Source organism: Aspergillus undulatus (assembly GCF_047715775.1).
Source record: "Aspergillus undulatus strain CBS 261.88 unplaced genomic scaffold BDV17scaffold_4, whole genome shotgun sequence".
Classification (NCBI taxonomy): domain Eukaryota; kingdom Fungi; phylum Ascomycota; class Eurotiomycetes; order Eurotiales; family Aspergillaceae; genus Aspergillus; species Aspergillus undulatus.
Genome location: NW_027396608.1, coordinates 547,344 through 561,267, shown reverse-complemented (window position 1 = coordinate 561,267; position 13,924 = coordinate 547,344). Strand labels below are relative to the sequence as shown.

The 13,924-nt window shown below is 53.1% G+C and overlaps 7 protein-coding genes across 7 annotated transcripts; 4 read left to right on the top strand and 3 right to left on the bottom strand.

Moving 5' to 3' along the window:
• Positions 1 to 21: 21 nt before the first annotated feature.
• On the bottom strand, positions 22 to 3,058 carry BDV17DRAFT_146897 (uncharacterized protein). Its single transcript, XM_073754404.1, has 6 exons — positions 2,608 to 3,058; positions 2,477 to 2,545; positions 2,394 to 2,427; positions 982 to 2,343; positions 507 to 931; positions 22 to 452 (listed from the first exon to the last, which is right to left on the bottom strand). The coding sequence occupies exons 1-6, from the start codon at positions 2,689 to 2,691 to the stop codon at positions 84 to 86; spliced, it is 2,343 nt and encodes a 780-aa protein (XP_073619924.1). The 5' UTR covers positions 2,692 to 3,058; the 3' UTR covers positions 22 to 83.
• Position 3,059: 1 nt separating this feature from the next.
• BDV17DRAFT_299543 (serine/threonine-protein kinase) lies at positions 3,060 to 6,203 on the top strand (the record flags this gene model as incomplete). The annotated part of the gene is made up of 3 exons (XM_073763891.1): positions 3,060 to 4,099; positions 4,158 to 4,981; positions 5,029 to 6,203. Exons 1-3 carry the CDS (start codon positions 3,702 to 3,704, stop codon positions 6,201 to 6,203), a joined length of 2,397 nt encoding a protein of 798 aa, XP_073619923.1. The 5' UTR covers positions 3,060 to 3,701.
• A 743-nt stretch (positions 6,204 to 6,946) lies between these two features.
• On the top strand, positions 6,947 to 8,054 carry BDV17DRAFT_252806 (uncharacterized protein). Its single transcript, XM_073756591.1, has 2 exons — positions 6,947 to 7,579; positions 7,632 to 8,054. Exons 1-2 carry the CDS (start codon positions 7,542 to 7,544, stop codon positions 7,972 to 7,974), a joined length of 381 nt encoding a protein of 126 aa, XP_073619922.1. The 5' UTR covers positions 6,947 to 7,541; the 3' UTR covers positions 7,975 to 8,054.
• Positions 8,055 to 8,147: 93 nt separating this feature from the next.
• On the bottom strand, positions 8,148 to 9,323 carry BDV17DRAFT_287444 (uncharacterized protein; the record flags this gene model as incomplete). The annotated part of the gene is made up of 1 exon (XM_073761178.1): positions 8,148 to 9,323. The coding sequence occupies one exon, from the start codon at positions 9,321 to 9,323 to the stop codon at positions 8,148 to 8,150; it is 1,176 nt and encodes a 391-aa protein (XP_073619921.1).
• Positions 9,324 to 9,760: 437 nt separating this feature from the next.
• On the top strand, positions 9,761 to 10,566 carry BDV17DRAFT_252802 (uncharacterized protein). Its single transcript, XM_073756590.1, has 2 exons — positions 9,761 to 10,053; positions 10,136 to 10,566. Exon 2 carries the CDS (start codon positions 10,267 to 10,269, stop codon positions 10,501 to 10,503), a length of 237 nt encoding a protein of 78 aa, XP_073619920.1. The 5' UTR covers positions 9,761 to 10,053; positions 10,136 to 10,266; the 3' UTR covers positions 10,504 to 10,566.
• A 263-nt stretch (positions 10,567 to 10,829) lies between these two features.
• Positions 10,830 to 11,816, bottom strand: BDV17DRAFT_146874 (uncharacterized protein). The gene is made up of 2 exons (XM_073754403.1): positions 11,705 to 11,816; positions 10,830 to 11,652 (listed from the first exon to the last, which is right to left on the bottom strand). The coding sequence occupies exons 1-2, from the start codon at positions 11,768 to 11,770 to the stop codon at positions 11,140 to 11,142; spliced, it is 579 nt and encodes a 192-aa protein (XP_073619919.1). The 5' UTR covers positions 11,771 to 11,816; the 3' UTR covers positions 10,830 to 11,139.
• A 911-nt stretch (positions 11,817 to 12,727) lies between these two features.
• BDV17DRAFT_287442 (uncharacterized protein) lies at positions 12,728 to 13,159 on the top strand (the record flags this gene model as incomplete). Its single annotated transcript, XM_073761177.1, has 1 exon — positions 12,728 to 13,159. The coding sequence occupies one exon, from the start codon at positions 12,728 to 12,730 to the stop codon at positions 13,157 to 13,159; it is 432 nt and encodes a 143-aa protein (XP_073619918.1).
• Between the last annotated feature and the right edge of the window lie 765 nt (positions 13,160 to 13,924).

Sequence of the window (13,924 nt, the reverse complement as noted above, 5' to 3'; positions counted from 1 at the left end):
GTCCACTACATGTGAAGAGCATCCGTAGATTCATTGAGATTGATGTACACTATACAGTATCATATCAGGCGCAGTACACCAAACTACGTCCACCCAGGCCCAGAACCAGAATCCTGTCTCGCATTCGTCGTCGCAGTCTGCCCAAGCAAAGACTTCCCACCCCGTTCCTGCATTTCCTGACCTTGTCCCTGTTCCTGTCCCTGTCCAGATTCACCACCGTCGCTATCAAACGATGAGACCTGGTAGTCGAAGACATTGACCTTGCTGGCCGGTACATCTTCACCGGGGCCGTCCCTGAGAGAAGGCGAGGGATAGGCGGGTCCAGATCCGAGCGTTTGCTCCCACTCGTTCTCGCTATCCGCGTTGGCGTTATTGATATCTACTGCATTCGCAGACTTCTGCCACTCGTCCAGCTCAGCTGCGAAGGCGGCGTTGTCTGCGCTTACGAAGTTCTGGGTTTGGGTATTGTTAGTTGGTGATTTTGAAATAGGTGGTGGAATGCGTACCTGAAGCGCAGGAGGAACAGTATCCTCCCTAAAATTCATCGCGTTGCTATTCGCATAAACAAGCAAAACAGTCTTCGACTCCTCGCGCGCCGCGCGCAGAACCTCGATCTCACGAACCTTGCGCGCGGTATACCCAATTACATCTGCGTCGTCTGGTGCGGAGGGATGCCCCGTTTGAGCCTGGCGAGACTTTGCGTCGTCGACGGAGAAGCTGAGACGCCACCATTGGTAGTCGTCCGGTTTGGGGTCGCTGTTGTCGGTGGGGTTGTTGCGGCGGAGGACGTATGTCACATGGGGCTCGGTGCAGACGCCGCGGAGGGTATACTTGTGAACTGGGGGTTCGTTTGGGGAGGTTGATGGTTCGGTTAGGTATTTGGAATAGTTTCGTAGACTCTCTTCGGCTTGGCGTTGGCGGGTTTCGAGTTCTGAAGGAGTTAGTGGATGGCATAGAAGTGAAGGTGGCTAGGGTTCTTACCTTTGAGCTTGTCCTCTATCTTCCGCGAAATCGCCTTTAGCTGTGAGGCTAGCTGTTGTACGCTTGATTTACTACTGGAGCTGGATTCCGCTGAAGGGGCAAGTGTCACCGCGACATCAGCGGCTTTCTCAAGGACAAGCCGGGAGGGTATCCCGGGTATACCCTTCGGCGCGGATATACGATATACGAGAGCTTGTAGTCTGAGAATGTCTTCGCGAATCTGGAGTCTTTGCAGCCGGTATTCACGCGCAATCTCCCTGCAGCTGGCGAGGTAACGATCGGGATAAAAGTTTGCGGGAATCTTCACGTCCACCGATCTTGCTGTATCAGCGGTCTCTAAGTGGATGGTCAGGACGTCCGCGACATGCTCCAGCCACACGTCGTCAAGAGGTTCGCCCAGGCTGTCTGGCCACATAGTACCGTCCAGGACATCATAGAGTGTCTGACCGTGGAGAGGCTCCACGTAGGGCTCCAAAGTGAAGAACTCTTTATCCATCGGCGCATCGTATTCACCAAACGGCACATCGTCGTCCAATTTTGGAGGCTGCTTATATGCCGTTGATGAGAAGACAGTGGTCAGCGGGTTCCCGGAGTCGGCGCGGACGGCTGATTCCTGCCAGCTTTCCAAAAACTTGCTGACACTGCTTTCTGTGCTGTATGTCGCCATACTTTTGAGGCCGGCCAGGGCATCAGCGCTGCCGAAAGCTCGGTTGGTGGAGTCAAGGAAGGCAATAATTCTCTGTGACTCGTAGAGTATATCGTCCCATTCAGTATCGCCATCCTGCGCTTCATGAATGGTGATTATCTTTGGGAGGTTGATCGGCTGTCCATTCCACCACTGCGCATCCTGACCGTAGTTGAAAAGGACCTTGTTGCGTAATAAAAGAGCCTCTCGGGCTAGTGGTATCGAGTGGAGGATCGTCAACAGTCCGCTCAGATGTAAGCTATCCTGTGACGGGCGGATAAAGGCCGGTTCGCCTGGTTGCTTCTTGCGGTCTACCGGGTCCGGACTGATGACAATCTCGCGAGCGCTGGAGTTGAACAGGGTCATCGCCCAGTCACCCTGGTCATAATTGTCTCTTGTCGCAGGGCCGAATTTCTGAGTCGCGCTTGTAACTCCGGTCTCCTGCTGCCCGAGGTTCTGGTTCAAAGACATTGCTACCGCCTGTTGGAGCTGACGTTCCTCTTGTTCCGCCAGGGAGAGGCCATTTCTGGGGGTTGTTGTATTGTCTCGAGGCGGCGGCGGAGGTGGCAGCTGTATCGCAGGGGCGGCTTCTTTGGTATTCGACGTTGATGGAGGGCGTGAAGGAGGGACAAGGGTAGGTGAGGCGGGCACGGCGTCTGAATGCTCGATTTGGTATGCTGCCAGATGTCAGCAATCGGAGGTTCGAAGAGCCTAACGGAGTACAAACCTGACGCACCAGTATCATCGCGATATCCTGATGTCTGAATATAGTGAGCCCTGGCTCAACGCAGAGATGCCGGAGATAGATACCTGTGTAGGGGGCCCGGTAGGGTCTTCAAAGTAGGCATTGATGGCTTTGTTTGAGTCGAGATCGTTAGCCTGGAGACGGTAGTTAGAGATTAGTGTCAGTTAAGCGCAACAATCACTGCAAGGAAGCGCACCTTCAGAAAGCTAATGGCCTGCTCGCGAGATGTGTTTGTGAAGCTGGTGAAGCTGGTAATAGCTTCTTCTGACGGTTCCGTCATTGTTGGAGCTTCTCCTGCCAGCGGCGTGTCGCGTGTGTATCCGGGCGACGGCAGCGATGTCTAACAAGGCAAAGGCTTGCAAATTCAAGCCGACCAGGAGTCTGAAAGGTCAAAAGGCCAGTAGCCTCGAGAAGCAGGCGTAGAGCATTGACGGTTTCGCGCGGGATTAGGTAGCGGAGATAAACTGCGCACTGAGCTCCCCCACCACATGACGCCAAGAGGCCCCTCCCACGGTTATATTTAGAGCAGAGTACAATACAGAGCATTAAGTAAATATTAGACAGAAAGTTGGTGGGAGCATAAGAATTAACGTCGTTCACCATGGCAGCTGTGCTGTGTGTTTGCATGAAGCATGTTGAGGAGGGGCTGCTATACCTGAGTATGCATAGTGTGGTCAAACCATACAAAAAGACTAAAGACATGGCCTCGACGTACTCTGTAGATTCAGGGTAAACAAGCTTACGTACTAGTGTACTCTGTTCATACGCATGGTGGCATGAGTACAAAGTGTCGTAATAGTGGACGGGAGCCCGACTGCTCAGTAGCGATCGGGGAGTTGGGGAATCGACTGCCGCTCGGCTGTCTTTACCCTCTTTCTCCCCTCTTCTGTCTTCCTTCCTGCATTTCTCCTTGAGCATCACCCGGTCCATCAAATCTATCCCTGTTCCTTGAACCTTCCAACTGCCCCCGGGCCATCGATTCTCCGCATCAGAAATCGAGATTATTGACCCGCCTGCCCTCGAACCCACTCCGCGCTCAGAGATCATCTCGGCCACCTCAGACGAACATGAACTGACTCGCCCGATACCGACTCCCACGATCGGGCTTCCTCTCTTCTCGAATTGAGCAAAAATTCACTGTCAATTTCTGGTGGTCAAGGGTGGACAAACCGAGGGAGAAATACGATTCCTAGGTAGGCGGAGTTGCGGACTCACTCACGTCACGTTGCCTCCTCCACATCACTCCGCCGAGAAGAATCCGACGACAGACATTCTGCTCGGTCCGTTACGATGGCTGCTGCCTTTGATGACGAGGACCTGTCGGTTTCTCTTCCTACCGTTGAACGCGATCGTCCTCGCGACCGTCCTATCGACTCTAAACCGCCCAATTCCCATCAGTCCGCCATGAACATGCCTCCGCCGCGACCGACCGGGAAGGGTGACGATGCTTCGACGCAATCCCCGGCCACGACAAGGGACATGCAGCGCTTGGATCAATACCACACAATTAAGGTTCTGGGTGAAGGTTCATTTGGGAAGGTTAAGCTGGCCATTCACCAGCCCAGTGGCCGCCAGGTCGCCTTGAAGATCATCTCCCGCCGCAAGCTGCTGTCCCGGGACATGATCGGTCGAGTCGAGCGCGAAATACAGTACCTTCAGTTGCTACGACACCCTCATATCATCAAGCTGTATGCCTTCTTTGTTGCGAGCCCAATTGAGCCATCGGCCATATGCTAATCTTCCTAGGTACACCGTCATTTCGACCAAAACGGATATTGTTATGGTATTGGAGTATGCGGAACGAGAATTGTTCGATTACTTGGTCAAGCGAGGCCGATGTAATGATGCTGAGGCCCGCAAATTCTTCCAACAAATCATCTGTGCTGTCGAGTACTGCCACCGCCACAAGATTGTTCATCGCGATCTGAAGCCAGAGAACCTCCTCATTGACCGGGATAAGAATGTCAAGATTGCCGATTTTGGTCTGAGTAATATCATGACGGATGGTAACTTTCTCAAAACCAGCTGCGGGAGCCCCAACTATGCGGCTCCTGAAGTCATCTCTGGCAAGCTGTACGCCGGCCCGGAAGTCGACGTCTGGAGCTGCGGAGTCATTCTCTACGTGTTGCTGGTGGGACGGCTCCCATTCGATGATGATTACATCCCGGCCCTTTTCAAGAAAATTGCCGCCGGAAACTTCCACATGCCTACGTACATATCTTCCGGGGCAGCTCGGCTCATTCGGTCGATGCTGCAAGTGCATCCAGTACACCGAATCACCATCGAAGATATTCGCAATGATCCTTGGTTTCTGCAAGATCTGCCCGAGTACCTGCAACCTCCTCCCGAGGAGTTTATCGCGACCGACACAGCGATTGATCCGCGCAAGATTGCCACCGGGAAGCCTCAGGCGATTCAGAACAAGATTAGCCAGGTCGCCATTTCCAAGCTCGAGAGGAGCATGGGCTACGGGCGTGACGATATAGAAGATGCCCTCAAACACCCCGAGCCCAGCGCTATCAAAGATGCGTTCTTCATCATCGTGGAGAATGAGATGATGCAGACAAACTGTGAGTAAAGCAGCATTAGTTTCTCGAACTATGGCTAACCTTGACAGCACCTACGGACGATAACATGATGAACCCTTCATCTGTACCTCCTCCACCTCGTCCTAACATCCCCGGTCGACCAACGACACCGCACCCACAGGGAACACAGTCTCTTCCAACACGAACACGATCTGGCTCGCACCGGGCTCCCATGACCCTACCCGGTGAAACCGATGATGCTGAGGTTCCGCGGGTCAGCCATGTCCGAATTCTGCCCACTAGCTTACCATATGTTCATGACCAGCTTATGGAGCAGCGAGAGCGTGAACGTGAACGAGTGCGAGAGGACCTGCAAGAGAAAGAAGCTCAAGCACGTTTAGATGAAGAAGACCCCACTCGAGCTGCCCGTTCTCCAGAAGAACAGGAAGCAACAGCTAGAGCGCTCAAACCTCACTCTCGGAGCATCATAGATTTTGATAAGCTACGATTTGAACCACCGGAGAACCGCAGTGCTGCGCACCAACCTAGACGGTCACGAAGATGGCAATTCGGTATCCGTTCCCGCAATCAACCCTACGAGGCCATCCTCTACCTCTATAGGGCAATCAAGGCCCAAGGTGGAATCTGGGAAATGCAGCCCGCCGACTCAGGTTTGTCTTCTTCCACAAATGGATTGACGGCTCTAACAATCCCAGGTTCCGCCATGGCCGACTCAGAACTCGCCGACGACCGCCCACTGCAAAGTAAATACCCAGACCTGCCGTCAGACCACTACGTCCCCAAGGACCTATGGTTCATCCGCGCGCGCCTCCTAAAAGAAGGCGTCCGCGCCCCAGGCCTCTCATCCAGCATGCACAGCAGCCGCTCCGACCTCGAAGAAATGCGCCGCCGCTTCAACCTCTCCGGAGCCCCCAACGCAACCAGCCTCCCCGAGGAAAAATCAACACTGGGCGAAACAATCACCACATCCGGCGCTTCCTCCGCAACACGCGACTTCTCCATCTCCCGCATGTCCTACGGCGTCTGGGTCTTCCTCGATATTCAGCTCTACCAGCTCGAGGAGAACAACTACATGGTTGACTTCAAGTGTGACGGGTACCAGAATGTAATTCGGGCGGAGAATGATACAGAGTGGCACCCCATCAGCAAGCGGTTCCGGAATAAGGAGAAGGAGGTATCGAGTCCGTATCCATTTTTGGACGTCGCGAGTGACCTTGTTGCGCAATTGGCTGTTGCGAGCTAGATGGCCTCCTCTACACGTGGAGTAGATAGATAGCCTGGTTGGTGTCTTGGGCTGGGTGGTTCGAGTCGATATGGCGTTGGGAGTCGGGTTGTGCAATCTACATACGATTTTTGCATTTAGGATTGTTAGCGAGCATTTGTCTATCTAAACGGGGGTATCCAAATAATTTATAATCATTAAGTAGTAGTTCCTTAATCGATGCCAAGACCCCCTTGGAAGCGCGTGTCCGAACTTAGAAAAAGGAGAAAATGCGGGCACCAATCAAGCGCCCTGACATTCTTCACATGTCAATCGCTCACGAACTCCATGTGCTTGGTCTTCATCATCAATGTCATTGTCCAGGTTGAGGTGCCCACGAATACCTAGTTACCCAACTCTACAAGCTCTTGGAATAAACACAAGAAACAACCATGGAGCCAGCCTCAAATCGCGGACCCTCCAACCGACTCACAACAGCCGAGCGCAAGCGCCTAACAGATCGCAAAGCGCAGCGTCAGCGCCGAGAACGCATAAAGACTTATATCGCGCGGCTGGAAAAGACTATAGAAGAGCTTACGGCCGCATCGGGGAACGGCGTGGAAGCGACATTGCTCAAGCAGCTGGAGCAGCAGCGGCAGAAGACGGAGCGGCTTACGGGGGTAATTAATCATATCCATGAAGTGTTGGAGGAGACGAGGGGGTCCAGGTCGATGGAACTTGGGATGGGGATGGGGAACGGGGAGGAATCGCCGCTTCTGACGCAGGGGGAGGGGGAGGGGTCTGCTGTGGGTGCGACTGCGGCTTTGCCGTCTTTGAAGGGGCGGCTTAAAGTTTTGGATTCGGAGGTGCCGGTGCAGCAGCAACAACAAGCACCCTTCACGATAAGCGCTGACCTGTCAACGCGGATATCCCTGCATAGCCAGAACCCTCGAAACAGTGGGACGCGGAACTACTTCCAGGTCGTCAACGAATCCATTTCCGATGTATCCGAAGAGCAGGACGCGCTCCTCCCTTCGACAGCGGCAGAGGATGATGATATCGCAATCCGCGCGATCTTGCTTGGGTGGGACTCTGTTCGGAATGGCGGGCGTAGGCTCGATCGGGTCTGGGGGCTGCTGCAGGCGCTCGATCAGGGGATCTTTTCGGAGACGGGGCTTGTTGAGCGGGTTGCTGTGCTGCGGTTGATGAGGTCTATGATTAAGGTATGATCTGTATATCAGTACATCATGACGGCTAACGTGAAATAGTGGAATATCTCGCCGAGAGAACATGCCATTCCGTCATACATGTTCCCAACGTGAGGTTTCAACCCCCGTTTGACCTTCCTAATCTAATTTCCGCAACAGAGTAACGCAGAGCATGGTCCCTCACGCCCCCATAATCGACTTCTTCGCATGGTGAGCCGAAACTGCCTGGTCTCCCTAACAAAACCAATTAACAACCGAACAGGCCCAACCTCCGCGACCATCTCATCGTCTCCGGCATAACAAACATCACCGAAACAACAGCAGCACTGTACGTCTCGCAAATCCGGCTAAAGTGGCAGTACGAGCTGCGCGATACCTGCAAGTACAACGTCTCTGAGGACAAGTACCGGTTCTCGAGCGAGTTCGACAGCGTCTACTATGATCTGCAGTCATGGACGATCGGGTCGCCACAGCTGCAGATGCTGATAGATAGCGGGCCGACGATGGCGGGATTTGATCCGGCGAGTGTTGTGCAGGGGCAGGGTAATGAAGAGGGAGATGGTAGTTACTGGGATCGCTTGTTAGATACCTGTGATCATATGTAATGATAGTGAATGTTACGGTGCCTTCTCAACATCTTGGCCGTTGGCTGTCCAGTCTGGGAGAGAGCAAGAGCCCATCGCACCTGCCTCATACAGCAGAAACCAGCAGGTAACTAGGCAAGAACGCCTTGGCCCCGGGCCTTGGGGCATCAGAAACAGCAGGCACGACCCACGCATCACCTTCCAAAAGCAAACGGGCAGCCCAAGACGGCGCCTCCTCCCTGTCTGGCATAATCGGCCATCTTCTCTGCATGATCCAGTACATCCGCTTTGGATTTCTCCCTGTACTCCTTTGGCCCCAGCTCCTCCGGCAGATAGCCCTCACTGTTGTACTCCGCGCCTGGCAATGGCCTCCCCATCCACAAGTTCAGTCCTAACCATTTACTCACGAACCTTGACCATCCCGACTCAGCCACATACCACGGCTCAAAACCCCATCGCTCCCTCCTTATCCTCCCCGTCGTCTCATCCATCACTCCGCCCACAGAGATAGGGCTGAACCGCGGCAGCATCAGTACTCTAACAAACCAAGCTCTTGCATCTAGCAGCCCTTCCACCAAGCCGATAACCCATTTCGGAGGATCTTCCATTCCAAGCGCAGCCCTTACGCGCTCTTCAAGCAAAGCCGCCACAATCTGCCCACCGAACCCCTTCATCCACCGCGGCAACGGCCGTAGGTATAGATCCATCGTTGCTTCCAAGCACTTCACATTGCTCTCGGCAAAGGCCATCTCGGTCTTCTCGTACTTCGCCGTCCATTTCCCCAGCTCATCCAGAGTCTCCGGTACATCGACCATCCCCATCCTCATCGCTACCTCTTTCCAGTACAGGAACACCGCGACGCGCTCAACCTCCAAGAGTGGACGCCACTCAAACCGGTCAATCCACTTCAGCGGCCCGAGTACATTTAGAGACATTGTATGAATCATCTCTTCGTTCGTGATACGTGCACCGTACTGTCTATGAATCCAGTTTAGTTTCGACAGTGTTTTCAGCCCGCGCTCGCTGTCAAGCCCGCTTGTTAGGATCTCAGCGAAGATTATGGCCGTATCCTCAGCGCGTTTTCCGACACCGCGTGTGGTTGATAGGCGCCGGGTTGCCACGAGGAGCTTCGTTCCAGACGCGATGGAGTACGACTTTATGAGTGCAATCTGGCCGGATATGGCGTAGGAGAAGGAGAAGTTGACCGTGAGTATGGAGAGCAGGATTCCATGGGCCGTTGCCAGGTCCATGGTATAAGGGTTCGCAGAGAGGTGGGCGTATTTCTTGCGGAGGGCATTGAGCTGGTAGGTGCGCAGGATGGAGGTGAGGAGGAGGTAGGCTGTAAAGGATAGGGTTAAGAAAAGATACATTCTGCTTGGGGGTAATGTATCAACTAAAAGCTGGAGAAGAGCCAGAGAAACGTATACATAGAGGAAACGAGGGGAATTTGGGTCTATGTGTATCGTTTATGTACCGTGAGTCAGTAGCGGGGAGTCAGCTATACGGACGGGATGCAATGAATGCGGGGATTTCTTGTGTTTATGCAGCAAGGACCAGTATCGGAAACATTGATATCCGAGGACAATCGAGCAAGAGGGTGAGTTCCTTGTTTGCTATTGCCTGTAGTCGAACAAAGAGTTGGCAGGGGAGCTGAATGCATGCATTGTTGTGTACAACCACCACAACCAGCATCTTCCCCGGGGACCAGACAACCCCTCCAGGCTTCAGCTGTCTATTGATCAATATCAAATTTAAGAACCGAACCCCAGATACAACCATAGCCCATAGCTTAATCCCTCAGGACGCAGGAGTTTCTCGCGTTTACATCCTCCACCTTCCTCAACCAATTCGCCCTCGCCCTCAATCCCTCCATCGTTCCACCGGCAGAAGTAATGTCCATTAACTCGCGCTCAAAAATTATATACGGCATCTTCGGTCCCAAAGCGGTGTTTTCGCCAAACCCGCGCCTGATAATGTCATATTCGCATTCTTTCCAGATTCTCAACTGATGCTCGAACCCGATGTTCGGCGCTATCGTGGGTCTGAAGTTACGGGCTATCCAAAGAGCTTGGTGGTAGTGGACGCCAAGTTCACGCATTACTACAGGCAGGTAGACTTTGTTAGCTATCTCCACCTCGAATTTGAGTGTGAAAAAGGCAGTGGTAGAATCTGAATAACGGACCTAAAGCAACAACCACAGCCCCAGGGCGTGAGATGCTCCGGTGGCAATGAACAAGGACCCGGCCGCCGGTATGGGCTTTGACCAAGGCCGTCTCTTCTGCTTCAACGCCAGGCCCAACCTCATGACCAAGGATGGCTGCGGCGCTAGCTAGTGTATGCAAGTGCGCGTCCGCATCCGCGTCCGCGTGCTCTGGTGAATGTAAACGTGGTTTCGGTTTCGGTTTCGGAGGTGTCCGCGCAAGAGCACCTCTCACCAACTCACACATATCACCGATTTGGCCTAGGATGTTATGCGTTGGTTCATCTTCGGCGTCAAAATGTTTCCACTCGAGCCCAAGGTCTCGAATTAACCAATCCATTCTTATGTAGTCGTTGCGTGACTCGACACTATGCCATGGGATGAACATGAGATCTTCCCAGCGCATGACGGTGAGGATGTGCGAGATGCGGTGCCGCCGGAGCAGGTCTTTGTTGCACGCCGAATGGATACTGGAATGGTTGAATGCTTGTCAGAAACTTTGACTGATTAATGGGATGAGTTGGAGATAAATGGTCTAATGGGGTTTGGTTGGACTTGCTCTGAGATGTACAGGCCGGGGATTGCCTTAATGTGATGCAGGACTGGGGGGGATATGGGTGGTACTGGTACTGCTGGCATGCGATAGGGACGAATGGTAAGAGAAAGAATGGACTTGCAATGGCTGATTAATGCAGCATTAAATTTCTTGACTAAGTTGATATCGTGAGCACTGCTGTCTTGTGCTGGTCTGTCCTCGAGTTGGGCCGAGACGCGCCTGCCTATCCTGAAATACTTCAAGCTTTCACCTTGTATCTTCAAATATTCGGGAAACCGACAGACAACTCCCCTTCTGCACTTCTAGTTAGATCCTCTGGAAGAACACCTATCAAGCCATCCCACATCGACTCTCTCAATTCCTTCGCAATATCTGTACTCGCTGCAGTCGCGGGTCTATACAGCAGCCAAAATCAGCACTCACCCCTCACTCACCATCGCAATACCACACCAGCAACGAGAAGAGAAGGAAGGACCACAAACCGTCTAAACATTCCATCCGACCAGAACCCCCCATTAACGTCCTCATCGGGACTCATCCTCGCAAACGCCATGAGATTCTGCGCAGCGCCCTGCTCCGCCGTCCGACAAACTGACCGCTCAATAATTCCCGCCACGAACTTATGGCTGAATCCGCGGAACATACCGGTGCGCGTGAAGTTGGACGATGCAGATGCAACGAGGACTTTCTCGGGGTTAAGGCGCGTGGAGAGCTCTTTCGTCCAGAGGACCAGCAGGAGCTTGCTGATGTGGTAGCGCATCCATGGTCGATAGCCGTTCGGGTCGTTGAGGTTGTTGAGGAGGTCGGGGAGGGTTCTCTGGCGGGGTTTGGACCAGCAGTGGGCTTCTGAGGAGATGAAGAGGAGACGGCTTGGGGTTGCAGAGGGGGCTTTGAGGAGGGGGAGGGTTATGAGGGAGATGGCGACGGTGCTGAGAAAGTTGACCTGGCTGGGTTAGCACTATCTCGCCATTCACAGCCAGTGAGATGAAACAGACTTGGGTAATCTCCTCCATGCCCGTCTCGCATTTTCCAAACTCGGTACAATAAACACCCGCATTCATTATCGCAGCATCTAGATACTCGTACTCGCTCGGTAGTCTCTCCCTGAACTTCCGGATTGAGTCATAAGACCCCATATCCAGCTCCAACACACCAACTCTCGTCTCCTTACTCACACCACCGTCCTCATAGATTTCCTTCCTCAGCGCATCGCCCTTGTTTTGACTCCTCGCTGTAAGAACCAAATGAGATCCAGCGCGCGCCAGAGCCTTAGCACACTCGAGCCCACAGCCACCCGTTGCACCTGTAATAAGAACCCTCTTGCCCGTGAAGTGTGAAAGATCGATGTCATTTATGGGAATGTTCTTCGTTGTCAAGAGGCGGATCAGGGCGCGGAAGGGGCTGTCTGGGTCCCAAGAGAGGGCGTAGGGATTGTGCAGGCTGAAGGCGAAGATGTGCAGTGCTGAGGGCATTTTGGTTTTTGGGACTTGAGAAGTCAAAGGTAAAATGAGAAGTGCAGTAAGATACAGAAGAAGGACGATGAGAATGGGGTATGTGTGGGTAGGTAGATTGTGTTAGGGTCCGGCCATAGTAGATGGAGGAGAGTGTTGAGAAGAAAGGGGAACCATCTGACGGGAAAAGTTTAAGGAACTCCACCAGAATCCTCCACAACTTAAAATGCAATCACGAGCCGAAAAAAGTAAAATATCAGGTAATATCCAAGGAATATTTGGCTTGATTGAGTGTGTGTAGTTTGAGTGAATCGTAAAGTTTGTAGATATGCTCTTGTGTGATTGGCTGGCTCGTAACTGGCTTAACCTTGCTGCCGGGGAACCGCAGCTTTCACCACACCAACCCTCAACTTTCAACCTTGCCTGCTACCTATGAACTGATCGAAATTCCAGATGCTGTGGATTTCTAAAAGCAAACTTATCACTGATCAGAGATTCTAGACCAAACTTTGATCTCTTTGTTCACCACCTGCAAAACAAGCCGCACAACAATTCACCAGCTCCAGCATGGCCTACCAACTCTCCATATCCCTCGCCGGCCCAGGAATAACCGAGAACGCCCACTGGGGTTTCACAATCCACACCCCCGGCAAGGACTTCGGCGACCTTCTCCACGTCCGCCTAATCACCAGCACGCACTTCCAGTTCGAGAACCGCACTGGCCATGGACTGGCCGAGCAAGATGCATGGGGGCTCGCGCCGATAACCCTGCTTGACGATGTTCAGCGTGCGGCTGTTGTGTCGATCCTAGAGAAGGAGAGGCCGCCGACTAACGGGCGGGATTGCCAGAGTTGGGTTGTTGATGGGCTTGTTGCGCTGGAGGTCGAGGAGCTGGTGCCGCCTGGGACGGCTGAGGTTTGGAGTGCCCGGTTGGGGAAAGAGACTGCTCTTGTGAGAGAGGAGGCTGGGGGTGTCTGGGTGGCGCTTAATGGGAGGTGATTGGCTTCGACGCGTCAGGGCCATTATCTACATAACCGGCGCTTGCACGATGACACTCATTGGCAAGTGTTAACACCCAGCGAGGTCTGACAATGGTCAAACCCCCAGAGAAACGAAAGCTCTACAACCTGTTCGACTACATTAACTTACCTTAACATTCAACCGAATTTTGTATCTATCTCCGAAGCGACAACAACCCTATACCTACGACAGGGGAGACTTTACCCGGCCATGGCCTAGCAACTCTCCTCTTCGTGTCACGGTCCGGCACTGACACTGGCACCGCCGCGCGAGCGCACTAGGGCTTCGTGTTTCACAAGCCGCCATGTGAATCTGGCTATCTCTTTCACGTCGGAGAGATCGACTAGTCAACAAACTGGTTCCAGTTCAAAAACTGCGATGCGCACGATATTCCGTCACTGGATGCCTGGGGACTAGTTAAGCTGGCGAACCTCGATGCAGCGCAGCGCTCTGCAGTGATCGCCTTTTTGAAGAGCGAGGCGCCTCCTTGTGGTGCGATGAAATGGTGTCAGGACTGGGTGGCGGATGCGCTGGTTTCTCTTGAGGTTGAAGAATAGGTTCCGGATAACGGCGCCGCGTTGGGCAGCGAGGATTGGGAGGGCGACAACTCATATTAAGTACGTAATGCTTCCCAGCATTATTGTATGGGATATTGCTAAATTGATATTTAGTGGTCAAGGAAGGGGCTCACTTGGTCGCTCCTTTCCTGAACGGAGGTGTAACGTGGTTTCTACGCCCTTCTTG

Bases quoted from the DNA above. Each gene is read 5' to 3' on its own strand.
- BDV17DRAFT_146874 (XM_073754403.1), bottom strand. From the start codon at position 11,770: ATGAATGCGGGTGTTTATTGTACCGAGTTTGGAAAATGCGAGACGGGC. The intron at 11,653-11,704 runs GTCTGTTTCATC...TAACCCAGCCAG, and splicing joins GCATGGAGGAGATTACCCAA to GTCAACTTTCTCAGCACCGT.
- BDV17DRAFT_252806 (XM_073756591.1), top strand. From the start codon at position 7,542: ATGGTCCCTCACGCCCCCATAATCGACTTCTTCGCATG. The intron at 7,580-7,631 runs GTGAGCCGAAAC...ACAACCGAACAG, and splicing joins ATAATCGACTTCTTCGCATG to GCCCAACCTCCGCGACCATC.
- BDV17DRAFT_146897 (XM_073754404.1), bottom strand. From the start codon at position 2,691: ATGACGGAACCGTCAGAAGAAGCTATTACCAGCTTCACCAGCTTCACA. The intron at 2,546-2,607 runs GTGCGCTTCCTT...TACCGTCTCCAG, and splicing joins AGGCCATTAGCTTTCTGAAG to GCTAACGATCTCGACTCAAA. The intron at 932-981 runs GTAAGAACCCTA...TAACTCCTTCAG, and splicing joins GATAGAGGACAAGCTCAAAG to AACTCGAAACCCGCCAACGC.
- BDV17DRAFT_252802 (XM_073756590.1), top strand. From the start codon at position 10,267: ATGGCTGCGGCGCTAGCTAGTGTATGCAAGTGCGCGTCCGCATCCGCG.